The 27,609-nt window shown below is 44.1% G+C and overlaps 1 protein-coding gene across 3 annotated transcripts; it reads right to left on the minus strand.

Annotated features, from left to right (window-relative positions):
- Positions 1–2,193: 2,193 nt before the first annotated feature.
- THOC1 (THO complex subunit 1) lies at positions 2,194–26,974 on the minus strand. Of its 3 annotated transcripts, XM_075416375.1 has the most exons (22): positions 26,845–26,974; positions 25,933–26,006; positions 25,766–25,826; positions 24,992–25,058; positions 23,804–23,922; positions 22,472–22,520; positions 21,854–21,949; positions 21,475–21,557; positions 20,908–20,981; positions 20,197–20,305; positions 18,865–18,996; positions 17,429–17,529; positions 15,479–15,545; positions 15,258–15,308; positions 14,569–14,639; positions 13,688–13,711; positions 13,179–13,274; positions 12,213–12,278; positions 6,529–6,612; positions 6,162–6,309; positions 4,615–4,693; positions 2,194–2,648 (listed from the first exon to the last, which is right to left on the minus strand). In XM_075416375.1, the coding sequence occupies exons 1-22, from the start codon at positions 26,890–26,892 to the stop codon at positions 2,353–2,355; spliced, it is 1,995 nt and encodes a 664-aa protein (XP_075272490.1). In that variant the 5' UTR covers positions 26,893–26,974; the 3' UTR covers positions 2,194–2,352. The 3 variants fall into 3 exon arrangements, with proteins under 3 accessions (XP_075272490.1, XP_075272491.1, XP_075272492.1); XM_075416376.1 differs by lacking the exon at positions 13,688–13,711; XM_075416377.1 differs by lacking the exon at positions 4,615–4,693 and having other exon boundaries at positions 2,533–2,648.
- Positions 26,975–27,609: the final 635 nt, after the last annotated feature.

Consider the following 27,609-nt stretch of genomic DNA (forward strand, 5'->3'; position numbering starts at 1 on the left):
TGATGCCGAAAGGCAAGTTCTGCCCGTTACGGAAGGCCTTGTGCCGTACTGACTCTGTCCCCATGCACCCCACAGAAGTAGCACCAGCTCCCCTGTTTCCAAAGGCTTTGGCTGTCTTGTGTTCAGGAGGAAGGGGAGACCGCGCCTGTGCCTGATTGCTGCTTTGTGGAACTGTGTTCTGTGCACCCCCCCCCCCCCCACCCGCCACGGTGTGATGTCCTGGGATCAGTGTTTCTGCTCGTAAAGCTCCTGCTGGCAGCTGAGAAGAGCCTTCTGCCCTGAGCAACTGCGTGGCCCCACACCTATGGCATAACTGACCTTCCACAACTGGGCACAGTCCCATGGTTACAAAACAAATACGAACTTTTTCCTTCCCAGAAAGTCTTCCACCCCATTTTTTCTGCTCTTAGTTTTTCCTAATTTTGAGTCGTGTGCATTTATCACCTCCAACAGCTACAGTACACATTGTCTCACTGGGATGACACACAATAATTAACAGCTGGGACACCAAAAACTCTTTAGGGGAGGTGGCAGTGAGTACCTGGGCCTACAAGGCTGCCATCTCTGGCTCTAGGGGAGGTCATTGTCGGCTGTCAGGCTGCACCCTTCAGTTATGCCCGAGAGCCAGGGGTGCCAGTCAGGGCTCCTCACAGGCAGTATTTGCCCCCAAGGGTCGCATTTCAGGCCTGGTTCGGGAGTCAGAGCAGTGCCAGCACGTTTGGATGAGGCCGTACCTGTCAGGTGATGCAGGGGCTATCAGCAGTCCTCCAGGCACAAAAGCACACAGGACCGCGCTGCTGGGACCAAAGCCCAAGCAGGGGGACAGCTCAGTGCCCCACTCGCTTGCCGTGAGCACGAGCGCTGAGAGTTCATGCCTGCAATGCCAAGATCAGACCTCACTGGAGAAGGCTTCCAACAGTCACCTTCCCCTGTGGCCATCCCCACCCCAGCTTTCCCAGGAAGGACCCGCCAGGTCAGTCACCTTCATTTCACGTCAGCCGCGCAGCAGGGGCTCCCTTTCCCTGCTGCACACACACAGATCCCCTGCCGTACGTGTTCCAGGAGCAGCAGTGCCCCGTCTCTGCAGAAGCGCTGCTGGTCATCCCCATGCAAGTCCCCGACTCAACGGAAACGTTTCGTACCTCCCACCCCGCTGTACCTGCAGTGGGCAGTAGGGCTGTACTGAGCTGCGGCATGCCCGACAGCTGCCCCGTCCGTCAGTCCCGCAGCGACTTTCATCGCAGCGCCCAATAATGAGATTCCCAACACAGTGAGATCCAAAGGGCACAAAGCTCTCGTCCGTGGCTCTGCAGGCAGGAACGCGCCTCCGCGCTGGTCACCAGTGACCCTGGAAATGCACAGATTGAACCACTGAAGCAGTATTCTGCAGAGAAAAGTTCTGCAACACGTAGGTTTCCAAACCCTCGGCAGTTAGATTTCACCAAATGACAGAAATTCTACAGGAAATAGCCACAAAACAAGCAGTGGCCAGCTACACCACCACAAACACCTCCTGCTCTTTGAGGGAGAAGAGATCCAGCTACATGCAACACTTGTACCCAGCAACAGGAAGCCATGGCCTTGAAAGGAAGCCAGTTGTCACTTCCCAGGGAACCATGACAAAGAGAACTACCTTGTTTATTGTGACTCGGGGGAGTTCCTACACAGCCGAGCACGCACAGAGACCGAAGGTAACGACGACTCACAGAGACGAGCACGGGGAACCCCCCCAGTTACTGACCGTCAGTGTGCAGAGAACCCGCTCTTCCGCCCGGGAGCAGACCGACCGCAGCACCCCGCCGAGCACACCGGTTCTTCACCAAAAGCAAACGCTGCGCCTTGGCTCTCCGTCACAGCCCCGTGAATTCTCCTCAAAGCTGAATCACTCACTAACAGGTACATTCCAATGGTCCCCAGCTCCCCACCACCCCAAGCGATGACTCAGACGTCCTTCGGGCCCACCCCTGCTCTGAGAAGCCGCAGAGGGACAGCAGGCATTACAGAGGTGACCGTAACTGTGCAATGGGAGCAGCCCGAGCTCTGCCAACACCAAACCCTCCCACCGCAGCCCGCGCAGAAAGCGGCCCTCACTCTCCGTCCTCCCGTCTACGTCTCCACCATCCAAGATGAGGATTCCCGGTTCTGGATCAGGATGACTAGTCCTTTTCTCAGAGACTCTGGACAACCGAACAATATTATTAAAAAAGTTCTATCATTTATTGAACACAAAATACGTTCAAAAGCCTGTTACCCCGCAACAGCAACAATTACCACCACCACCACCCAGAGCAGTCACAGCTACCATCGGCAGGCACCACCAGAACCAAGCGGCGGGTCAGCCTCCGGTGGGAGTTAGCTGCTGCTCTCGGTGTCGTTGCTCAGGCTCTCCGCGAGGTCGCTCAGCCCGGCTTTGCTGAGCGCAGCGATCAGGTTCTCGGGGGTTGCGTGCGTGCCCTCCTGGTCCTGCCAGGCCACCAGCAGCTGCTTCGCTCTCATCTTCACGTCCTCGCTGTCTGACTCGATCTGCCGGACGTCAGAATCCTTCATTTCCAAGTAGGGGGCCAAGGCCTTCCACTGCTCCCCGAGCCTGCCGGCGAACAACTCGATTTGGTCGCCCGTCATGGCTTTGTCCCGTTGTACCTCCGGGCCTGGGGAAGGAGAGACAGGTTCACAGTGAGACGCGGGGAGTGTCCCCAGACCCTGCAGGCCTGTCTTCCCGGACCCGCCCCGTTTTAAACCCCCTACTCATTTACTGACAGACGGACTTACACCGTTCCGTTGGTTGCTACAACCAGCTCGAGAGCTCGGAGAACAGATGGAGTTTTACAGATGTATTACCCAGGTTTCAGAGGAACGTCCCTTATTGCCCACGATAAAGAAAATCTTGGGTTTTATCTGTCTCCTGTTTGACTGAGGGAGAATCGCTAAAGCCTGAAGTACATCACAACTGCCTCCTCCAAAGGAAAACCAGGATTTTGACAGGTAGCCTGCAATTTTCAATACGAGTCAACTATAACATTAAAATACTGAGTGATGTCTACCGTTTAATTGGCTTTTAGACTTATTTTAGTCACTTCACACAGACTTAACCCAGAGTAAAACATAGTTTGCTCCCATTTTACTGAGTTACTAAAGCCTCGTGTTCTTATCAGCAGTAGGAGCATGAACAGGACAGTAACTTCCACACGCAGGCAGTACTTTAAGGAATTTTCTGCCATTCTGGCATCAAGGTAAAAAACACGGAACACTGTGCTCTGCTGAGCAGCCAAGTGCTGCCGTGACTACATGGGTGGGTTTGCACGTGTACAGCTTACCATGGTCTACAATCTACGGCATACAAACTATGTTTATTTCACACCATTTTAAAGAAAAAACCCTAAAGACTGAATTCCTTACGCACCGAAATTAATCACATCCTTCATTTTTAGTAAGTGTTTCACCCTCATGCCACCTGAAGAGCCAGCTGGCACGGAGCAGAAGTCTCAACTCTCTCCAGTGCTTGTCAGTCACAGGCATTTATCTGAACTAAACCCACTACATCAAGGCAGAAGGATGGAAGATCACGAACAACAAAAGCACTCGGATCACTTCCGTGATTTCCAAGCACAATGGTGCGCAGTGGACCACAGCTCTCCCACCTTTGCTTTAAGGCAAGATTTAAAGAAAGGTGTAAATTCAACACCGTGAAACCCTGTTAAGCTGAAGAGGAGAGAACTTCTCCACTATTGACAAGGAGACTGTGGGAAAGGGCCGGCACCGGATGGAAAAGGCCGACAGAGGAGAGGTGCAGAGGCCCACAGGCGGCTTCCCACTAGCAGGAAAACCTTTCAACACAATTGCCAGCAGTACTCAGCACCCAGCGTGTGACTTCCACGCCCTGCTTGTCCCAGCTGCCGATGCGGGAGCCAAGAGCTGGCAAGGGAGAAGGTGCTGGGAGATGAAGGCACGAACGAGCAGGGAAGGCGGCAGACTCACAGACACTTTGGAGCACGACATACCAGGGTTACAGGCGAGAGACAAAAATGGGAGGACTGGTTCATGGAGAGGAACGAACACGCGCGATGATGTTTGTCAGCAAGGTTGCCCTTCTCACAGAGAAGCTTTTGCCTTTATGATATTTTAAAAGAAGAGGAAGTGAAGATCTCAGAGTTGGAACAGATCCATTTCTGAAAGTCCCGTAACTACCCACCCCCGCAGGGGCCAGAGGGAGGCACTCACCCGTGGCAGTTGAAGGGCAGAAAGAACAGAGCAGCAGGGCCAAGGAACACTCGGGTAGGTTTTTACACAGCAATGCTGGCATTTCAGCTATAAAGCCCTGCTAACACTGTGAACACACAGCACGTAGCAGAACAGGCGGAAGAGGCTTCTAACCAAAGCTCTCACCCAGCTCCAACCAGCTGGACGCTTTCCGCACCGCAGGCCACGAGGCTCAGAGGCTGCTGCTGGCGCCCCGGGGCCCGAGAAGGCTGCACTCTTTGGTATGAACACGGGTTCAAGTTAGCAGCACCGGGGTAACCAGGACTGCTGACCCTCCGTAGAAACTACGTTCAAACACAGCTTCTACACTACACATCAAGAGGGAAACTGAAAAGACTGAGAACATGCAAATCTTACTTTCATTGTTTTCCTTTAATAAAGCATCATTATCTTCCTCATCTTCATCTTCGCCTGTTTTTATTTCTTCAGAAGGAGGCTACAATGAGAGAACTAAACATCACTGGATGAATTTTGTGTTCAAAGAGAAATTTTACAGCTCTGTGATTGTCCCTGGAATGCGTGTTAGAATGGAAAACCTGACATGATCCCACACGAGAATTAAAAATCCCCCCCAGTCTCCTGTATCCAAAATACCAGTACCAAGTGTTCTAACCAAACACAGGATTAACTAACAAACCCAATGAAAGCATCCACTGACTTCACAGGATTCTCTCCTTTTCACAGTAACTACAGCTAAGCATTTCATACCTAGCTTTATTGCTTACTTAAAAAAAACAAAAACCCCACCCACTTTCTATGAGACTACTACCAATGAACATCTTTTTTTCCATTCTTCTTCACTGATTGTGTTCCTCATTTGGGAATCCCTCAATGTTTTCTATACTTTCAAACTTCTTAAAGGTGGCAGAAAAATAGGCAAACAACAAACTTTTCACTGTCTGATTTAGCTATTTTTCAGCCAAGACAAACAAAAGGCGGCTTCTTTTCCTACATTCCAATCACAGGCCTTACCTATGGATTCGTTTCTGGCCACAATATTTGGCACATGACGGTGGCACCACCAGGAATACTGCATACAGTGATGCCTTGATATATTAAACAGCTTTCCCCTCCCAGTATTTTTTCTAAAACTGCTATTAGCACCTCCTTAACTCTGGTGGCTGAACAAACAAAAAGGCCATATACTACAACCCAACCTTTACACCGCAGTAGTTTCACATTACAGACAAGGAAGGTCTCAAATACGGAAGGAAGCACGGGTCCACGTCCGCAAGAAACTGCTGGGTTGCATGCCAGCGCAGAGGTTTAGAAGATGGTCCCTTCCCCAGCTGCTGGCCTCTCTTACCACTGCGCATGAAGTCATCTGAAAGACCCCTCCCTGGCCTCAAATCTGTACTGTTGAACATGCAAAGCTTAATGCCTCCAATTTACAGCTCCACAAGGTCTATTTTGAAAAGTCAGGGAGCTGACAGAAGAGCTCCGGTAAATCTTGCAGTAAAGCTCTGGTAATGCTTCGCACAGTATCTTCAGCTGCACACTCTGCCCCTTTTACTGCCACAGCTGCCGATACTCACGAGCCCTGACACTAGGTGACACCTTCAATAAACGTGGTTTGCAACACGGAACCCAAGCCGCTGGGTACAAATATATTCCTGCTTACCAGCCCAGCAGAAAAACCCGGGACTGCCCTGGCTGTTTGTCTGCAGAATGCAAGGCAGAGGTCAGCAGTTACTTGGGCAGTCTACGTTACTCCACTGACTGCCACTGCAATCTTCATTGATCACCAACTAGACCAGACTTCACCTGCAATCTTTACTTTACAAGCTTTTTTCCCCTGTGGTTTTTTTCTCCCCCTCCCTCCCCGTGTACCGAATGGACTGCAGAAAAACAAGCAGGAAGTCAAATCAATTCAGCATTTATTATTCTAGGATAATATTACTTACAGGCAACTCCTTGGCTAATTTGATTACCATGTTTTCTAGATATTCAGGTAAACTCTTGAATTGTTGGTTTGTCGGCTGGAAGAAGTGGGGACTTCTGCGTGCCAGAAGTCTCAGTGCCCTCCAGCCATAGTTAGAATTGTTCACAGCCCTATAATAAAATACAAGTTGGGTTGGTAATGGTCTGGCATCTATAAAAGCACACAAAAAGATCCGAGGCATTTACTAATTAATGTAATGCTGTCCAAACTTGTAAATTTTTTTTACATCACTGGAGTCCTACAAAGATATTAGTAATGCAGAGAACAGTGTGTTTAACAATCAAAACATGAGATCAAAATACAGTGAAACACAACAAAGACTGACGTACTTGTACTTATTCTCAACCATGTTTTCAGGGTCTGCTTGTTCAATAGCTTCTTCAAAAAATTCCTCTAATGTTGGCATATATTCCCTAAAGAAAAATAAAATAAGCAGCTTAGTACTCCTCACAATCTACTCTAAAATAGCTGGTGTTCATACACATCTTAAGCTTGTCAATAGAAGAAAAAAAACCAAACCCAAACAACCCGCTCAAATTTAACAATTGCAAATAAGCAAAAAACCTACTTGATACACATTGCTGTAAAATTATCTACTGCGTAACTACTGAAGCGAACCAGTAGTCTCTAGCACTGCCTATTACAGGTATTTAAACCCTCTGTCACACCAAAAGCTGATGTGAACAGCTGTCAGCAGTATTTGGTGGAAAAGGACTATGGGACACCAAGACAAGAATTCTGACAACAAGGAAACGAGACATTCAGAAAAATACCCATCATGACTGACTGGCTGTGTTAGAAACATCCTGCCACTCACACTGCCTGCAGGCGCTCAGGAGTAAAACGGTTGTTAGCTTTGTGCAATTTGACAGGAAGTATAAGTAAAACATGGCCTCTTTATCCCCTCCACCCTCCTCATTTCAATTCCATCTGCTACCAGAGAAAGCTGGGCTACCATTACTCGCCAGTTTCAGTTAGAATCATAGAAAGTTTTGGGTCGGAAGGGACCCCTAGAGGTCATCTAGTCCAACCCCCCCGCAGCGAGCAGGGACACCACTAACTAGATCAGGTTGCTCAGAGCCCTGTCCAAGCTGGTCTTGAATGTTTCCAGGGATGGGGCCTCCACTGCCTCTCTGGGCAACCCGTTCCAGTGTTTCACAACCCTCACTGTAAATAATTTCTTCCTTATATCTAGCCTAAACCTACCCTGTTATAGTTTAAAACCATCACCCCTCGTCCTGTCAATGTTGTCTACTAAAAAGATTGTCCCCAACTTTCCTATAGGCTCCCTTTAAGTACTGAAAGGCTGCAATCAGGTCTCCCTGCAGCCTTCTCTTCTCCAGGCTGAACAAGCCCAACTCTCTCAGCCTGTCCTCATAGAAGAGGTGCTCCAGCCCTCGGATCATTTTTGTAGCCCTCCTTTGGACCCGCTCCAACAGTTCCATGTCCTTCTTATGCTGAGGGCTCCAGAGCTGAACGCAGTACTCCAGATGAGGTCTCACCAGAGCAGAGTAGAGGGGCAGAATCACCTCTCTCAACCTGCTGGCCACGCTTCTCCTGATGCAGCCCAGGACACGGTTGGCCCTCTGGGCTGCCAGCGCACATTGCCGGCTCATGTCCAGCCTTTCGTCTATCAGTACCCCCAAGTCCCTCTCAGCAGGGCTGCTCTCGATCCTTTCATCCCCCAGCCTGTATTGATAGTGGGGATTACCCTGACCCAGGAGTAGGACCTTGCACTTGGCCTTGTTGAACCTCATGAGGTTCACACAGGCCCACCTCTCCAGCTTGTCCAGGTCCCTCTGGATGGCATCCCGTCCTTCTGGTGTCTCAACCGTACCACTCAGCTTGGTGTCATCTGCAAACTTGCTGAGGGTACACTCGATGTTGCTGTCCAAGTCCTTGATAAATACACTGAACAGCGCTGGTCCCAGTACGGACCCCTGAGGGACTCCACTTGTCACTGGTCTCCATTTGGACATTGAGCCGTTGACCACTACCCTTTGGCTGCGACCATCCAACCAATTCCTTATCCACCGAACGGTCCACCCATCAAATCCATGGCTCTCCAGTTTGGAGAGAAGGATGTTGTGGGGGACTGTGTCAAAGGCTTTACAAAAATCCAGATAGATGATGTCCGTTATTTATGATCACTAATTTTAGAGGGGCAGCTTAATGTTGTACTTAACGATCCCATTTAGTGGCGCTCCAACTTGCTCAAGCATGCTCATTTCACCCCCCACGGTGACCCCTGCACCCTCCAGTGAAGGTACTCCACTTAAAGTACGTTCAACACAGGTCCAAAGTCTGCAGGCATCAGGAGAAATTAATCTATCTGAAGTGGACTAAAAAGCATCGGAACTCCTGGGCTCAAGGAGGTGTGAACAGTGGCATGAAGTCCAGCTGCAGGCCTGCCACTAGCATACGTCAGGACCAGTACTAATTAGCACCTTTGTTACTGACCTACTGATGATGGGACAGAGTGCGCCCTGAGCGAGTTTGCAGACCATGTAAAACTGGGAAGAGTGGCTGACAGACCAGGGGGTTGTGCTGCCATCCAGAGGGACCTCAACAGATTGGAGTTCAGGACCTCATGAAGTTCAGGAAACGGAAACACCAAGTCCTGCCCCTGGGGAAGAACAAGCCCAGGCACCAGTACCGGCTGGGGACTGACTGGATGGAGAGCAGCTCTGCAGAAAAGGTCTTGCTGGACACCACCATGAAGAGGAGCCAGCAATGCCCCCCCTCTGGCAAAGGCGGCCAGCAGCACCCTGGGCTGCGTTAGCAAGAGGGCTGCCACCCCATGAGGGGAAGTGATCCTTCCTTCCTACTCTGCGCTTGCGAGATACATCTGGAGTGCTGGGTCAGCTCTGGGCTCCCCAGCACAAGAGACACGGGTCCATGCAAAAGGCAGTGCATGGACAGGAACAACGGACATTCAAGGAGAGGCTGAGGGAGGCTGGACTGTTTACCCTGGAGAAGAGAAGGCTCGGGGGCAGTACATACCTGCCGGGGGTAGTAAGGAGAAAGAGTCAGACTCAATACTATTCAGTGAAAGTACAAGCAGTAGCCAGCACAAATTGAAATACAGGAAATTCCACTTAAGCATCAGAAAAAACAAAAGTAACACTTTTTCTGTGACGGTGGTCAAACACTGGACTAGGTTGCCCAAGAAGGCTGTGGAGCTTCAACTCTTGGAGAGACACTCGAAGCCTGACTGGAGAATGTCCTAGGCAGCTTGGTCCAGCTGACTCCACTTTAAGCAAGGGGGTGGCTGGGTGATCTCTAGAGGTCCCTTCCAACCCCAGCTCTTCTGTGATTGAAAAGACAGTGTTTGTGGTTCAAAGGGGACATACATGTTTCTGTTCTTAGAATAGCTAGCGGTTGCTTCCGAATGGTATTCAAACCAGTACATAAGGAACTATAACCTGAAAAAATAACAGAAATAATATTCACAACGATCAGGACGGTTTGCTGCTTTGAAGACTAGAGGCAAGAGATGCAGACTACTGAAGAGCTGCAGGTTACTGTGAGCCAGGGTTATCGGTGGTGCAAAGCAAGCTCACAACGACCTGTGTTTCTCCTGCCTAACTTCTGACAGAGACACTTCCGCTTCTACAAGGGAACGCAGTGATCAGTCAGGGGGTGGGGAGGGAAGCGCCCTGGTCTATAAATTCACTTCAGTTTTGTTTTGAAAAAAATGTTTTGCCCAGGAAAGGAGTGCCCTGTGCATGTGCAAGTGTAGTAATACATTGACTACTGCAGCCAAAGCCAGCATCTTCAGAACTCATCCGATTTGAATCCTGCTATATTTGTCACTATGCAAAAACTTAGCAGGCAGATTTCATCCCAAGAACAGCTATCTAAAACCAAGACACGTAAGGAGGTATCGCCCCATTTGAACGAAGACATGAGGAACCAAAGCACAAAGTTACAGTCACTTGCCCACATTCAGCCACAAAGTCTGTAACAAAACTTGGAACTGAATCAAGGTCCCTTGGGATCTTCTCTTTCCTGTTTACATTGTTTTAACTCCATTTGCTCAGTTCTGTTTGTGTCTTTTTTTTTCCAATACAATCATGCACAGGGAACCAAAAGCTTTGGTTCCCGACACAGCTTCACCTCCAGCCCTCGGCACAGTAGAGGCAACTATCTTGTCAGAGACCCTCCTGCACATCCCAGCCTCACAAACAAGGCAGGCACTTACTCTGCAGAGCTCTCAGCCTCTGGAAAAGCAATTCCTCCCCTCGGGACACCTGCAGAGCTAGCACCTCTCCCCAGGCACCTGGCCTTTACAGCCACTGCTAGCACAGTTCTCTCTGGGAACTGTCCCATTCCTTCCCCAAATTTTCATGAGTGTGGTGGTGCAGCCCCCCTTCCCCCCACCTGGCAATCCCCGAACCAGCCAACACTGCATCCTTGCTTGCAGTGCAGGAACAGCTCGCTGGAGTAGAGCACATCGGGACGAGCTGGCACTCTCCTTGTCTTTGTACAAGAGCAGTGAGCTGGGCCCATCAGGCGCTCCCTGAGCGCACCGGGAACTCCCGATGCCCAGAGTCACACCTGCCCGGTGAATGTCCGAACCGTACAGCCTGGCAGTGCTGGAATGGTATCGCTGCTGCCTAAACACCAGCACTGCATCGCGTGGATTGTGACCAGGATGGAAAATCACTGATGCCTACAGTCAGTCACCTGAAGACCCTACAAACAGCGGTACCAAGAAGGCCCTCTGAGCTCTTCCAGTCTGCAGCAGGCTGCATCCAGTCACTCCCTCCGAGTGGGATGCTTCTCAGCGTAACTCATGAACTACCTGGGCCGATCTCCTCAAGGCTCAACCTTCACCTGTTGAGCAATCATTCACTTTGAAGTGAGTATGTCACTGAACTCAAGGGGAATTTTTATGATTGTGTGCGTGTGAATCGATTCAAAACATAATATTCTATTACTGTGATTGTACTAGCAAATTCTTTTTAATCACTTGGTAAATGCGAAGTTAAACAGTGATCAATAGCTGCTAAATTCCGGTGAGTCTCCTTCTCTCTTTAAACCCTGAACACACCCTAAATTGCCGCTAAGCACATTCCTGAGTCATAAACTGTTGTGGTCTAAGGCCGGTTCTGGGTCTGCACTGAGGCTCCTCTCTGAGCAGGAGTTCAGAAAGCAAGGGGGTCCGGTCCGAACCTGGTGACTCAAAGGGAGGGTCTCCAGACCCCCTTGCGTTTTTTCTCCACTCCGTATAAATAATTTTCTACTCAAAACCCCCTCTGATTTTGTATTCCATTCACTGAAAAAGTAATAGAATGACCCTTGCCAAAGAACTCTGTAAAATCACATTTTCTAAGTTTTCAGTAAAATCTTTTCTTGCAAAACCTTTGAGTGATCATTTAAGCAACATAACCACTTATTCGCGACAACTAGGTACCACATCTGCACAAAAACAGACTGCGCTATCCTTAACAAACAGAAAGTTATGTAGCAAGGTATAGTTTCACTATTTCCTACAATTGTGCAAGCAGAAGCAGAGGGATAACCAATAACTGTATTTTTCTGTATCTGCACCACTAGTAGATCCGGTATGCACTGAAACAATATCTGCTAGCCAATTTCCTCTTATCTGGTATTGTTCAAAGCACATGTCTGCTTGAAAATCATAGCCAAACAGCACGCTAACTTCATTAGGGCCAGACTTGGCAATCTTCCTTTATTATAGAAAGTACTTAATTATACAATCACTCTCTACAAAAATGCAAATTTCCATCTGGTTTTTAGCTTAGATTTTGCTTTACTAAGCAATGAAAATTACTGACAGCACAAACACCAGTGATGACAACTGTAAGGAGATTTTAAGATAAAGATTCATACAAGGAACTGCTCTCAAGACACACAGTGAAATGGCATACCACTTAAGATCATCTTGTATACTTTCTTTATGCCAATTTTGTAATAATTATAATTTTGTGTGCAATTACAGCGCTGGCAGTTAGCTTTAGACAATGATGTACCACCTTCTACCTACCTGCTCTCAGATTTACAAGCTTCCATGTTATCCGGACATAAATTCCACAGGCGGGTCAGTTCCTCACTGAAAAGAGAAACATAAACACATACTAAACTCCATGTTCATCATTCCACCTCCATCATCCAAAGACGGACACGCAAAACAATGCTACAGAAACTGTCACCCCAGAGCCTCTATAATAAAGCATACCACACAAACGTTGTGATACATACGTATCAGGAATTACCAGAAGCGACAGCAATCATATCTGATGTTGTAAATTAGGAAAATTATGTATTACATTTTCATTACAATCTCTTGTTGGTCTATGGTCAGAAACAGTAACAACCACTCTTTCCAAACTACCTAAGGTCAGGCCATTTTGTTTTGATATGTGAAAAAATGTATCACTTTGTTTTTCAGAAGCGCTATTTTACTAAACACTCAGTACAAGGTCTTGAAGCTCAAGACAAGGTCAAAACCTCCACATCTAGGCTGGGTGAACTGTTACGTACAATCATTTCTCCTACAAAATGAAGTGGGAAAATGCAGCACTTAATATCGTGCAAAATAAGGTACTTTTGTTGGAAAGGACATATCAAGAAGAATTCTTTTCCCTGGGATAAAATACTAGCAGGTGTTATTTTAAAATCCATGGCATACATGTATTTTAAGCAAAAACATACAGAAGACAAAAGTATAAAAATTGATCCAACAAGCACAAACCACTGATTTTCAGACTGTAACTTACAGACGATTTAAAAGGGATCTACAAGAGATGACGGTAAGGAAAGGAAGCCTACTGCAAATTCTAAAATGACGTATCCCTTGGTTGTTCTTTCCTAGCAGTTCCAAAGTAAGAAAGTTTGAAAATTACTGACTAGAAAAAACAGAAAAAAAAAAAAACAAACCCACCACAAAAAACCCAAACCCAATGAACCAACAAAACTCCAGAAACCCTGTAATGAGAAAAACCCAACGTACTTCCCCATCAGGATTTTTTTGTTTGGTCCTTTTCCTAAGAAGTCCTCTGGAGCTGGCCTCTTTCTCACAGGCCTCATTGGTTTAGAATCAGGAGGTCTAAAGACAGGAAAAAAACCCAAGCTCTTTAGTATGAGACCAGTAACACTTACAGAAAAAAATCACTTCAGCTGGCACCAAGTTAAATCATAATGTAAGTATTCAGAAGGACTGGGATTCTAGGAGTGGAAGGAGGAGTGGGGGCAGGGAAGAGGAGAGAAAAGGTAAAGGATAAAGAAAGGAATTTGCCAGACACCAAAATTAGTCCACCCACAAATTTAAAGGTCTATCAGAGTTCCGATACAGAAAAGGAAGCAAATCATGTTTACGCCAGCAGCACATGCTAAGTATGATCTACCCTGCTGCTGGGATCATCTGCGCTATGATTGCAAGTTCCCTTGCCCTGGGTGCACCTGATTTCATGGGATCAGAGAATGGAGATCCCAGACCACTGAGGTTAGGGTAAGACCTACCCAAGCTGAAACTCTGGCTGAGATCTAAAGGAGACAGAACATTTACACAAGTCAATTTTCACAATTTTACTTTTTCCTCCCCCTGCAATAGTAATTTCTCTTTTCTCACTGCCCCCCTCCCTTTCTTGCAAACAGCTGAAGTCACGAGGAGGCAGCTCCACCTGCTCTCTCCATATAAGAAAAATTACAAAGAGACAACGACCCAACTGCTCCTTTCCACGAAGGGGCTACAGTCTGTGTGTAGAACAAGTAAGGATGGGAGAGGAATGTTTGGTCACCACCTCAAAGCAGTCAAGCAGACATATGGAGTCAAAGTTCACGTTTTGCCACTAGGTAGTAACTAATTACAAAGGAAACCTTCCAACGGCAAAAGCCACCTAATCGTAATTTCCTTTCAGAGAAGTGATCACCACCAAGCGGTAAGCCTAATAATCAAGGTAAGAGAACTGTCACACAAAACTCCAGGTATGCTGCCCCATCACAGCCGTAACACCAAAGGCTTCATCAGAGGCAATCCAAAGCAGTATATGGGAGAGTCAGGCACTAACTTCTTCAGCCCAGGGTCTGCTGAAGGCAGGAGGGCAGACAACATGCTTCAGTCTCCTCAGTCACTGGACCCTTGGTATTAAGTGCACAAAATGTTGCCGTGAAAGAGTGAGGAACGCTCTCCCCACACACACATAACTACCTCCTCACTGACATCATGAAGACTGAAGATTGTGGCAGAAATTCAAGAGCCTTCTGCACACAGAGAAGGGACATCCAGCTACACAAATCTCCCAGTTGTGTGAATCAGTAACATCCACTTACACCACAGGTAAATATTCTGAATCACCATTTCAAGCAAGCAGCAGCAAGTTTCTACTTCATAATAGAGTTACCTTTCTTTCACAAAGCTTGGGCAGCCCTCGTTTTTCCATGAGTTCCAGTTTTCTTCGGTATTTAATATATGCTAGAGAAACATAATATTGGACTTTATTATGGTCATAATCACCTTCAGAGCTGATCTCAAAGTTTTTAATTGAGCTTAAAGAGAAAACTCTGTATTTCAGCTACTATTTTGAAGGACATCAGTAGACTCTTAGGCAGCTGGCTTAGTTTATGCAAAAATAGTGTATCTCCTCTCTTCAATAATTGTGGGAAAGACTTTACTTCTTCTCTAAACAAAAAAATAGATGCAGCCAAAGTAAAGGCAAACGGGAAAGCAAGATGACAGTCTTTTTTATTCTACCTGCATTTTATTTGTATGTCTTTGGGCACAGCAATCCTTTCTGCAAAGGCTTATTAAAAATTTTAATTTTTTTAATAAAAAATAATATTTTTTATAAAAGAATTCAAAAAATTATAAAAAATAATAATTTTTTTTCTCCCTAGGAGAAGGAAAAGCACACTAATGAAAACATGGGAAAAATGTGACTACAAAATAAAAAGACCATATGAGGCCTTTTTTACTGAGATGAGATAAAAGTTCTCTCAGACGTTACATCGGTGTTCCAAAAGCTAGGTTAAACCGATACTGCTTTTTCACCCCCTACATAGACTTTGTTCAGACAGGCACCAAAGTACTTACCTCTACCATTTTTGAGAATCTTTCCCCATCTGGAGGATTTTCTGAAAGAAGCTATGATTGGGAGAGAGAAAAAAAGCTAACTTTTTGCATTACATTTGTAGCAGAATACTTAGAAAAAAAACCCAGAGAAAATGGTTGTTAGGCTTCAAAGGTCACTGATACAATATTACACAATAAATATTTTTCCATGTAATTTTTATAGAAGTATCTACTGTACCAACCTGGTACACTGCTTTTGTAGTATCTTCAATCCAAAGAGACTGTTCATCCGTTAGAACATAGTTTGAACTGGAATTGAAAAAAAAAACCCACAAAAGCATAAAACAAAGAAGTGTCATTCAATCAGCTCTTTTTTTCAAATTTGAAGAGTTTACTACACATCAAAATAGTGCTGAGGACACATCATTTACACTACATACTCTCCAAGGGTTGTTAGAGGGGATCTGAGGAAAGTACTTTGAATGTGCTCTGGCCTGGTCCCGTGGACTGACTGCTCATTAGCCTGTGGAGTTAATTAGACATGCTTGTAGAATATACTTTCAGGTTTAGTTTCATCCAATAGGAAGTCCACTTGCATGATTCAAGATCACACATTTGATGCTGGACCCAAAGAACAGCAAGTGGGCACAATGAAAAAACTTAAAGAAAACCCTCTAATGCCAGCTAAAGCACTACTGTAGACAAACCAGAGCAAAAGGAACAATTAAGTTACCAGCTGTATACAGAACACAGATCCTGAATATCTCAAAACATTAATTCAATATCGCATAACCCGAAATCAGTACATCTAGAATTATAATGCAATCAAGTAGAAGTGAAAAGAACAGATATAAATCCAACACAGCTCACTTCACTCCCAAGCAGAGACCAGAATTTTTTTTAAACACATTAAAAAAAAAAATCACATGAGAATCTAATCTTTGTTTTTCACTGCTGCAAGGAGAATCCATCTGAAGCATGACCATTAACATTCCATTTACAGTGTTCGAAAGCCACACAACACCAATCAGTGTTTGATGAAGCACTAGGTACCTTAAAATAGCAAATATAAACATGATCATGGCGAAGTCAATAACACAGAAAGACTTTCAGAACTAGCTTCTCTTTTCTCTTAGTTAATAGGATATAAAAAAAGCTCATCTTTTTTAAGGAAGGGAATAATTCCTATTATTTTACAACTGCACAAAGTGTTATACTACACAATTTATATGTCATACCATCCTTGACCGCTGATAATGAGTGCTTTTAATGAACACTTAATGAACTGTCATTGAAATGACTATCACCTCTACAGGACTGAACTGCAATTCAGACGACTTTAATTCTATTCCTTCTCTGCCACCAGACTGCCTTGGTAAATAATCTATAGAATGAGGACAATGACCTTAATCTAGTTTGCAAAGTTCTTTGAGATCTGTTTACTTAAAACAGTGTATGGCAGGTGAAAGACAGCTGCCTTCAATGTTAATCATTATGTGCCCATGTGGCCAAGGGCACAGGAAATGAACAGAGAGGTAGGGGTTTTTTCAGCATAACATTAGAGTACAGAGTAGGAAAATGTCAGAGTTCTGTTCTCTCCCATTAATTTATAAAAGCAATAGTCACCTTTGCTCTGTCTTGCTGTTTTAGACAGAATTCTGTAGCACACTAGGAAAAACCAAATCAGCAACCAATGCCACATCACAGAGTCAGTACAGATCCAAAGTGACGCCACATACAAGTAGCTCACGCCGGTCTAATAACTTGCTGCTGCCAGAGAGACTCCCTCCCTCTTACGGCTGGCACTCACCTTAAGCAAGCTTTAGTGGCCTCTACTTCTCTGAGACCCCACTCAACTCACCAATTTGGCAGAAAACTAATGCTGCAAAGACGAGCAGATTGCTTTTTACTGGTTTAGTAAACTGCACAAATTTAAGTGAGTCTAATGAACACCAGAGCCACTGCATGGGAGGGCAAAGAATCATGCAGAGAGGAGCAGCGAAAAGCAACAATGAGACCTCCCCTTTCCCGCTGTAAAACAACTTCAGCCACATCCTGTATTTATCAATCCAAGGCTCTGCAAGTTTCACAAGAACTTTAGAACAAGTAGACATAAACTCTTTTAAAATATTTTGGTTTACCTCCAAGTTCTTAGCTCCCCATTCCCAAAACACAAAATATTTCCACATTACCTTTTAAATTTGACCTGTCCCTTTAGATACTGAAATAGTATTAGGTACTGCAACAAGATGTGACGGCGAAAGTTACTGTCACTCAGCTGTAAATCCATCAGCTAAAGAACAACAACAACAAAGAATTACATATTAAAGAGACTAAACATGCATAAGTGAAAAAAATCTAACAGGTTTTCAGATAAACTCCATGGAGACTGTTTTTACAGCAAGATGATGCTAAGTCATTACAGAACCTCTATTCAGCACCACCTATACTTTCGCTACCTTATGAAGCACTGTCTTAAAATGGGTAAACTGTCACCTACCACAATTTAGGAAAGAGTACTAAAAATTCTAATGAAATAATTTTTTTAAAAAGTATGAGGAACTGCTTGTAAAAGTATCCCTAGTTTTTTGTTTAATTAGTTTTACACTGCTGGATTTAGCAATATTCACTTCAAAGTGAACAACAATTTGGAAAAACAAATATTGAAGTATTTTGGGAACCGAAGGACAGCTTGTTCCCTTTTCCTGTGAACTACTGGCTACACCGTAAGGATCTGGCTGCCACAGAAGTCTTCACTCTCAATGTTCGCACAGCGATCCACTGCTTGGCTTCTACTCCATGTGCTGCAGCATGAGAGATCATATAAAGAGAACACCTCAAGATTCTTTAAAGAAAAAGGCCTTTGACTACTGGGTGTTCATTAAGCAACTGGTTCTGTATCTTCTGTACTATGTTATTTTAGAATTGTCAATACACAGATCAAAGGATTATGATGAATTCACCTACTCTTCTATTCCAGAAAGAGAGAACTCATGCTGCACTGAGACTTGCTTTCTGTCATCTACTAACGCATGCGTTTAAAAGTTAAAGTTACATATTATTCCAAAGTGAAGATAACAATTTTAGGATTAAATTCAATACAGCGTTGTATTTTTTACTTAATATTAACAGAATTAAAAACTCTCAAGATGTTTTTCAAAGCAATTTTAAATAAGACCGTTATGAGGCAGGAAATACAGTTAGCACATCAACAGACACGTTTTGAAAATGTAATTCTAAAGGCAATAAAAAAGCAACAGATCTTTAAATATTTACTCTAACTTCCCTTTCTAAACGTAACAATACAACTCAAATGCAATAAATGTCAGCTTTACAGCAGACTCATATTCCAGAAATAGAAGTTCCTGAATCATCAACAGAGGCAATCCACACAGAAAGAATAAAATAAACAAGATAGATTAAATCTATCTAAATCAAGTGATCAGACAATGTAACGGGATACCCAGAGAAACTGTGGAGTCTCTGTCTGTGGAGACATTCAAAACCCAACCAGACATAGCGCTGATCAGCCTGCTCTAGCCGAGAGCTTTGAGCAGGGAGGTCGAACTAGACGCAGACTCCTTCCAACCTCAACTAGTCTGTGATTCTGAGAAAAGAAATCACGTACCTTTTCACTAGTTAGGAACTTTGCAAAATACACATGTTCTCCTCCTGTTTTCAGTTCTTCCAACTTTTTTCGGGAAGCCTGAGTGTCATCCAATTTGTAACTTTTGAAAACAGCCAAAACTTCTTCTGAGTACTACAAAACAGAGTTATTTACCACATGAAAACAATACAAGAACTCTGCAGTTAGAGAACTACACTAGACAGTGCCAAGCAAGTAAAATCATCTGTAAACTCGCTATTAGCAGGTCTGCCGCCAATATGTAGCACCTCCCTGAACACCATAAACCACAGTGAAAGTGTTATTCATCATTTCAGAACATCTAATCATTTGGAGTATTTAAAATATGCTAAGAAATACAATGTTACTGGTTGTGAATAATGCATAATTGCTTTGTTGTTTAGATATTATGAAGAAAAAAGGTCCACATGATGATAGTGCTATATTTAAACTCAAGTTGTTCAAAATACATATAAAGAAAGGTACATAAGTGAGAGTTAAATTTGCAGTGCTGCTCTTAAAATCAGTTCAGAGCCTTACAGCTGCAATGAAGACAGACTTGAAAATTTCATCTGAAAGACTTAAGCCTGGCCTTGTTCAGTTTCTCTGAACCACAGGTGGCAGGGGTGGTTGTGTTTTGTTTTGTTTTTTTTTTCTTTGAAAGCTGAGAATGTAAACCTCAGTAAGTGGATTTATATTACGACGTCTGAGCAGATGTTACCTCATTACCAGAATACAGACAATAGAGATTAAAAAAAAAAAACAACAGGCTTCTGGCTATTAAATAAACACTGAGTGGCAAATTGGGAAGAAGCAGTAGCTTAGCAATAAATCATCCTTAACATTCACACTAAGCGAAATTGAAACAGCTGGCTAAAGGTGACATTTAAGTCATTGCTTCCATAAAAAGATTTGTTTCTTTAGAAACCTCTCATCTTTAGGATCCCACTGGGAACAATATGACTATTCAAAAGCAAGATCTAGGACTAGGTAGGACTATTTAACTTCTTGGGGAAAACACACCCCAAAGCCCTACGTCCTGTTTTTTGCAGCTGATAAATCACAAAAAAGGTACTTCTGACATTGTCGCAACACATGAAGTCTTTCTGTTATGGACTTACACAAGTTTTATTAGGGGATTTACTGTACATCTTAATACATTGTTTACCATCAAAGGCTCACTTTAGAAGACAGCAAAATGCATTTCCTCATGTACTATTATTTTTTAACGGCTTTAGCGTTTGAACTGTTCTATGCTTATGCAGTCACTCTCCTATTCATGCAAAAGGCAATTTTTACTTAGGCTGAATGGTTGAAAGCATGAACTCAGATTACCTTAAGAAAAGTTTTCCATGAGACCTTCTCATAGCACTGCACAGGATTTCTAAAATAATCTTGAAGCGACCAGAATTTTCTATACAGGTTATAATCTATTGGAATGGCACTGGGGAAAAAAATAAAGTAAAAAAACCAATATTGAAAGCGATATATTAAAGTCCTCCCAGGAATGTGCAATCCCAGAAAATATAATTCATTCTGTAAGTGAAATGAGTCAATAGCAAGCCCTTACAGAGAAATCTGTAATTCAGCATTTGTGCCTAAAAGTGTTTTCTATCCAGCCTATTGTTACTTTCTCATCATAAAACCAAAAACAGTAAGAAATAAGGTTTTAAAGAGTTTTTCCACTATCTGGGAAATGAAGAGGAGCACAGCTTTCTCTCTTAAAAGCACATACAGCATGTACTCAGAATCCCTGAATACATCTTGCCAGAACAAGTTTTGTCAAGATAATTGGGAAAATTGTCAAAAAGAGAGAACAGCAGTGGCTCTCAGCCAGGGTACGCAACTTCAAGTAATCTGTAGATTTCTTTCTCTTACAGGTGACTCCACTTCAACAGATTAAGACACTGCTAGGTTGTCTCTAATCCTAAGAGGGCAGGAGATAAGTAGAATTCTGAGTACAACATTTAAGGATATTTCCTAAACAGCTCTCTACTTTCACTTTATAGAATTTTGTTTCAATTTTTAAAATTGCTGTCAGCTCACCAACTTGTTGGAGCTTCATCGTCTCCCATTTCACCTTCTTCTACATCCATTCCTTCTTCTCTCTCCTCAGTGTGCTAGTAGCAAAAAATAACTTAAAACATACAAATGCCACAAATCTTCATACAGTTTTCACAGTGTTCTTTATTTTAAATATTCTCTTACACTTTAGATGATAAAGCTTAAGCTGGTAATTCAAAAGATCTCTAAAGTATTATTCCACTAAAATGTGCAACAAATCCTTATCTTAACACCTTACTACACTTTGCAATGGTAGCCTCACTTCTCTAAGGGACAGCTCTATCCTCCACACACTGCTGGAAAAACTTAGTACAGTTAAGTGACAGTGCTCATCCCTCACAATCAAATCAATTTTTTCCCATTCAAAGTCTGCACAGCTTAACGTACCAGGTGACATGCCCATTTCCAGAATCAACAGCTTGGTCTGGAAGAGGGACAACCAAATCATGAACATACAGTTCTGAATAGTAAGCACAGTAGCACATTTTTGTGCAAACAATCTTACAAGTTTACTGCAGAATGAGTGAAAAACAACACAGGAATTTTCACCTTCTGTCCTAGAGTGCTCTCATGTTCATTGGTATTGAAAACTGTGACATTTTCCAGGTTAAACTGACTCTGCAAGTTAAGTCCTGTGAAAAACAAAGGGTCAGTCTTAGAAGCTGTGAGGTTCATTAGTCTGCTCATTCAGTTAGTTGCTTATGAGATGCCAGTATTAAATTCTCAGAAACAGCATTCAAAACTTGTGTTTGAAATCACAAGAAACGAAAGTCACTTACAATATCAAGGGTAGAGACAAGAGCTAAAATACAAGTGCAAAGTGATTTTCTTCAACCGGATTTGGTTTGCAACCATCATAAACTTAAAAGATTCAGCACCTTCAGCCTTTATTAGATGTTCAGTGTGACAAAATGCAAAAAAATCTCACCTGACTTTTCTGACAGCGGAAATAACCTAGCCAAGAATAGCTGAATTCTTCCACAGAACACTGTGTTTTGTGACTTAGATAATCTTCTTAGGAGGTCTAAATATTGTCAAAAGTAAAGAATATCAGTATTTATCCCTCTTTCAATTTCTCACACACTACAATTCAAGAATTGCTAATTACATGACCTACACAGATAATGACAGGAAGCTAAGATTTGTAAATGTAAATGCTAGTAAGTTCCTCAGATCAGCCATGCTTTTTCCAAGTGCATTCTACCAATTCTTCTAACACCTTCAAGAGCAATAAAAAACAAGTTTAAATGAATCTCTCTCAAACTCAGCTTCTGATAGGGGCCTTATCATTGCTGAGGAATAAATATTTCTCAGACGTTCTGCTGTAACCACCTCCACTAATGAAGAGATTTCCCCAAGGTCAGGATGACTTTTACGTTAATCAGCAAAGACTCATGAATATCTGCTAAGACGAGTGATCTGCCTTTTAACTTTATTACTTACTGAACACATCTGAATGTAAACAAAATTATTAAACTCATTTTCATTTGCTGAGATCGGGAGTTCTTTAATTCCCCTCCCTCCCCCCTGAAAAACTACAACTCACCATTGCACATTCGTAGCAAGTAATTTTTCCCTGCAGAATAAAATGTATTCTGAAACGGAGTAAAGGTATTTCGATCATTAAGAGAACAAAAACCTTCTTGAGCAGAATTTAAATCAATCACAAGACATGAGTAAGTATGAGTCATTCCTACTGTTAACTCTAAATTTGACTTTTCCCTTAAATAAGCAGCAGTTTTCGCAAAAAGGCGACATAAAACAAGCAGTCCCACAAATTCCAAGAATGCACAAAACACAACATTTAAGTCCAGCCTCCATACAGAAAAACCACACGTGACAATGAACTGTAAAGGCAGCATCCACTTTTTTTCCTGGAACACTAATTTTTACACTCATTGCCTTTATTATTCCATGTATTATCTACACACATAAGCAAAGAGCAATACACAAAAGATTTAGAGCATTCACAGTACTAGTAATTTGGCAGCAGGAGAAAGAAATTGATAGATACCTGAATTAACGATAAAGAACAGTTTGTGCATATATCAGAGAACACAATGTTATCTGCAACAGAACAGCCTGCATGAACGCCTATGGGAGGCAGTCCCGGTCAGGAAAACACAGAGAAACTGGAACGCTTTTCAGGTGTTACCTATGGAGTTGCTGACACTTGTGTTCCTGGCACTATCACCAAAGAGCAAACCAAGGACACTGAAGATAGAAGATTTCTCATGATCTTGGAATATAATGCTGGCAGGTTAGGACTTCTGCCCAGGACCCTGAACTTCCTCTTTAATTAACAGCACCTGCAGCACAAGAAGCTCAGCAGCCTGATGCAGCAGCTCTTCTCCTGCTACAGCACCACGGCATAGCAAGAGTGGAAAAAATTCTCACACAGGCCTCAAAACACTGACTGTTCCTCAAGAGCAGAAATATTTTAGGGCAACATATTCACCATTGCTATACCTGCAATGGAAAGCTCATTAAGGAAGTGACCAAGAAGACTTCTTTCTCTGCAAATTGGAGATGGAGGACTCTCTAGCAGCCCTGAGGAAGGGGCTGAATAATAAGTCAAGAGAGAAACTACTCATACAAATTGTGTGCTGGAAGTCAAATTTCTGGTTTCTAAATGTGACAAACACTGAATACTGTAGAAAAAGGAGTTAGAAATAAAACATCAACCACCACAATTATGATTTCTTAATCATTTTCTGACCTCTGCTGCCCACACATTTTTAAGCCTCAAAACAAAGTGTACTCAATGTTACTATTTTAACATAAATAGGCACAAAGACAGTTAAAATCTGTTTGTAAAAATAGTTTAGGTAGACAGAAGCTTTGACACAGCTATATCACATTTTGGAAAAATACCTACCGATTTCCATGTAGCAACATTTTTCTCCACAAAAGTGAAAATTTTGTCACACTGATCCAAAGGCAGACAATCCAGAACATCCCCCAGAAGCACAAAAGGGGTTGACGCGGTGCAGATACCTGTGAGGAACAGGGAATATTTTATTCAGCAAATTTAAAGTGAAATGCAGTAAAGATGCATGGCAGTTGGGGGATATTATGTTAAAAAAGAAGAAAAAAGTCCTCTTAGGTTCCTACAATTCCTAAAAAAAAGCTTGGGCTAAAGCGTGAACTTCTAGTAAAGCTACTTTTGTAAAACTCATCTGTGTATGTAGACATACAGGAGCTTTGCACTAATATAAAACAAATAATAAAGAACAAGTGCTCTAAAAACCTCAAAGTCTAAAACAATGTTGCATCTCTTTGCAGACTGCAGACGAACGCTTTCACACTTCCAAATCCCGAGTCAGTAACACTACACACGCCCATGAAGTTTGAGTCTTTTCCTCAACTAAAGCACCCCTAAAGCAGTGCTCCAAGTCTGTCTACCTGCGCTCTGTAATTTGGTACCATCTGCATTCCTCGTAGTCACAGGTATTGTTATTCTGCAGTTCATAAAACACGTATGTGGCTGAGCTACACTTACCAAAACAAGCAAGTATTTGATGTGTGATGTGAACAAATAAACAAAGGAAGAGCGTAAAAGCTCTTCAGAAGAGATAAGCTCACTTATTTCTGACACAAAAGACAGTTACAGTAACAGATTCAAGTATCTAAAAAAACCAGGTGTGTACTGACAGGTCAGTACTGGGAGACGAGCACAAATATTCATGAGAAGTTATTTCTGTCTCCGCCAGCGACTGACAGAGAAACCTACAAGTCATTTAACCTCTCTGCATCAGTGGTCTCATCTCCAAAATTGAGATGGAAGATTTCTAAGCATTTCCCAGTGGTAGACAAAGATGGAAAATGATAATTATGTTGTATCCAAAACCATGCATCTTCCTCTACTAAAAAAAAAGAGAAAGATGATCCCAACATGAATCTCACACATATAACTAAGTTCATTTATATTACATTTCATTCCTCTCATGAAAGAGAATTAACCACATTATCAAAGCTAACTGCTGTAGACTTACAAAAATCAAGATTTTAAATTTCCCTTAAATGGTCCCTAAAACTGCGACAGATCTGAGAGAAAAATGCTCACCTTCTGTGACTCCATTAATAGCAAGAGAAATAATGGCCAGGAGATTTTCACACGGAGCTTTGTTTATCTAAACAAACAAAACAGTGTTAAAACTTCTCTACTCTAACCTACACACATCTAACAAAACTAAAATTCTTGTTTCCAAGTAGGCATATTTAAAACAAATACTGACATTCAACTTCCCAAAACTTCAAACAAACTATTAAATTGGGCCTGTCAGTTAACTATATGAAGTTTTTACTGAGTGAGCAACATTTCTTGACCACTGCCAGCCATTAAAGTCCCTACAATACCTACTGTGTAGAGAGAGTCATTTACCTCTGAAAATTATTATCTCACATTCAGTCTTCATTCAAGTAATACAACAAAAACATTATTTGATTCCTTTCATCCTTCTTTTCAGCTGACAGGCAGCGTTGTTAACCCACTCCACCCCACTCTTAAAGTACAGTTGTAGAATAATGCATATTTATGAACTAGAGTTTTAAGACGTAGCAGACTTTCATAAGCATTACAAAGAACTGCCAAAAAAGGCTAAGTCAGCACCTCTTGCTATGGTGTGGTATCTGTAAAATACCGCCATTCTGTCTTACCTACCAATCTCCTTTAATCATCTATACTCAATCTCAATGAGATAACTTTTATATAATTTATGTTTTCAATAAACAGTATTTCTGTGTACTAAAGTAAGCTGCTGTTAAATTAACACATGAACTTACAAACAGAAGTTTGAGCTTTATCAAGAGATAAGCTGTAGCAGTTTTAAATACTTACTATTTCTTCTTCTACAATAACTCTAAAAGCTTGATCCAAGGTACACTTCTTCTCATTTTCACTGCAAATGCAAACATTCCACATCAGTTAGTAACAATCCTTAGGGACAAGATTAACAAAAATGATCTGAAGAGGTACCTTTTAAAAATCAAGCGGCATTCACTTACCTCCCAGGAATCTGGTTAAACGCATTCAACAACGGCTTGATACTCTTATTATTCAGAGCCTCCCTGGTGGATGTCTACCAAAACGTAAAGAAAGTTACAAAACCAGTACAAAACCAGACGGCTCTCCTTCCTCCATTCGACGGTGGACAGAAACGCTAAGGGATCTATTTGCCATGCACCACGTGCCAGTTTACAAAGGACTTTGTAACCAGTAGGGCGAATAAGCAGCGCCTAGCAAATCAGGCACGAAAGCTAGCAGAGCTTCACACCTCAAACCCCGGCCAACAGCGTGGTTCAAAACAGCGTTTCTGAGTGAAACGCAGAGCAACGCGCCGCTGCGAGCAACGCTGCGCCTGCGGCAGCCTCGCGTCCCACGCCTCCCGGGCAGGGTACGGTGCGCCGGGATGCGACTCCTGCCAACAGGACGGTCTGAAAGTTACTGTGCCGAGTAACGAAGCCAGCCCAACGGAGCGAGCGTCCGCGCCTCGACCGCCCCTGCGCAAACCCCCTCCCCTCTGCTGACACCGGGCCGCAGACGGCGGCAGCCGCAGGCCTGGCTACGCTCCCCGCCTGCTCTGGCGACGGAAAAACATCGTTCAGCGGAGGCGCGGAAGCGGCGAGGGCAACGAGCTAACGCGGGGTCACGCCAGAACTTTAATTTCGTTTTATTTCACGCTAACTTTAGCTAACTAGACAGCAGATCCTCCGCTCGGCGGGCCAGGCGGAGCCGGCACGAAGCCCCGTGCCCAGGCCCATACCGCTGCATCCCGGCTTCCCGGAGCCCGGCCCCCCCTCCCCCTCAGCGGCGGCGCGGGGAGGCAGAGCCCCGCGCAGGCGCAGTCTTCCGCCCGCCCGTCCCCCCGCCGAGCGGCAGCGAGGGACGGCAGCCCCCGCTCCCCGGCCCTAGCTCACCGTGAAGCGGAGCCGCGCCTCCGGCAGGCTGAACAGCGGCGGCGACATCGCGGATGCTCAGCGATGTCACGCGGCGCGGCGCGGCGCGCGCCGATGACGCCGCAACTCTGCAAACCGCCCTGCGCACGGCCCGGGGACGCCCCGCCTTCTCCCCCCCGCCCCGCCCCGCCCCGCCCCGCCCCGCCCCCTGAGGGCCGGCAGCGGGGCCAGTTCCTGGGCGGTGCTGGTGCCTCGCTCTCGCTTCCCGCCTCCCGCCTCCCGCCTCCCGCGTGGGGCTGAGCGCATGCGCGGAAGGGGCGGTGGGGGTGTGGTGACGGCCCGGGGGGCGTAGGGGGGGTGTGTGTGAGGGGAGAGGGTCCCGCAGCCCGTCCCGTTTGTCAGCGGGGTGTTGTCAGAGTGAAAATGTTTTTTAAAAGGTTGGCGAGTGGGGAAGTGGCAGATGTGGAGGTTGTTTCTTGCGATGGCCTCCTCAGAGCCGCAGTCTGCCGCCATCTTCAAAGTGTCACTGAAGGGAGGGCGATTAGGAATTTTCGTGTCATCGGTAGAGGCACTAACAAAGCACAGGCTGAGAACTATCCTACGGATACCTCATTCAGAGCCGCTTTTAATGGGAGTTTAATCATTGCTTCAGTAGTGAATGTCTGAAATAGTGCTGCAAAAATAAACATCTTTATTGCAGAGTGATCTTTCTGTGTGGCTTGGCTCATTTAATCATAGAATTGTTAAGGTTGGAAAAGCCCTCTAAGATCATGAAGTCCAACTGTC

This window comes from Opisthocomus hoazin, chromosome 3 (assembly GCF_030867145.1).
Source record: "Opisthocomus hoazin isolate bOpiHoa1 chromosome 3, bOpiHoa1.hap1, whole genome shotgun sequence".
Lineage (NCBI taxonomy): Eukaryota > Metazoa > Chordata > Aves > Opisthocomiformes > Opisthocomidae > Opisthocomus > Opisthocomus hoazin.

Excerpts from the sequence above, each read along its gene's own strand:
- THOC1 (XM_075416375.1), bottom strand. The coding sequence starts at position 26,892 with ATGTCGCCGCCGCTGTTCAGCCTGCCGGAGGCGCGGCTCCGCTTCACG. Across the intron at positions 25,827-25,932 it reads TTTAACCAGATTCCTGGGAG|TGAAAATGAGAAGAAGTGTA; the intron begins GTAAGTGAATGC and ends TTGCATTTGCAG. Across the intron at positions 18,997-20,196 it reads CATGGAAAACTTTTCTTAAG|TACTCAGAAGAAGTTTTGGC; the intron begins GTAATCTGAGTT and ends TCTGTTTTGTAG.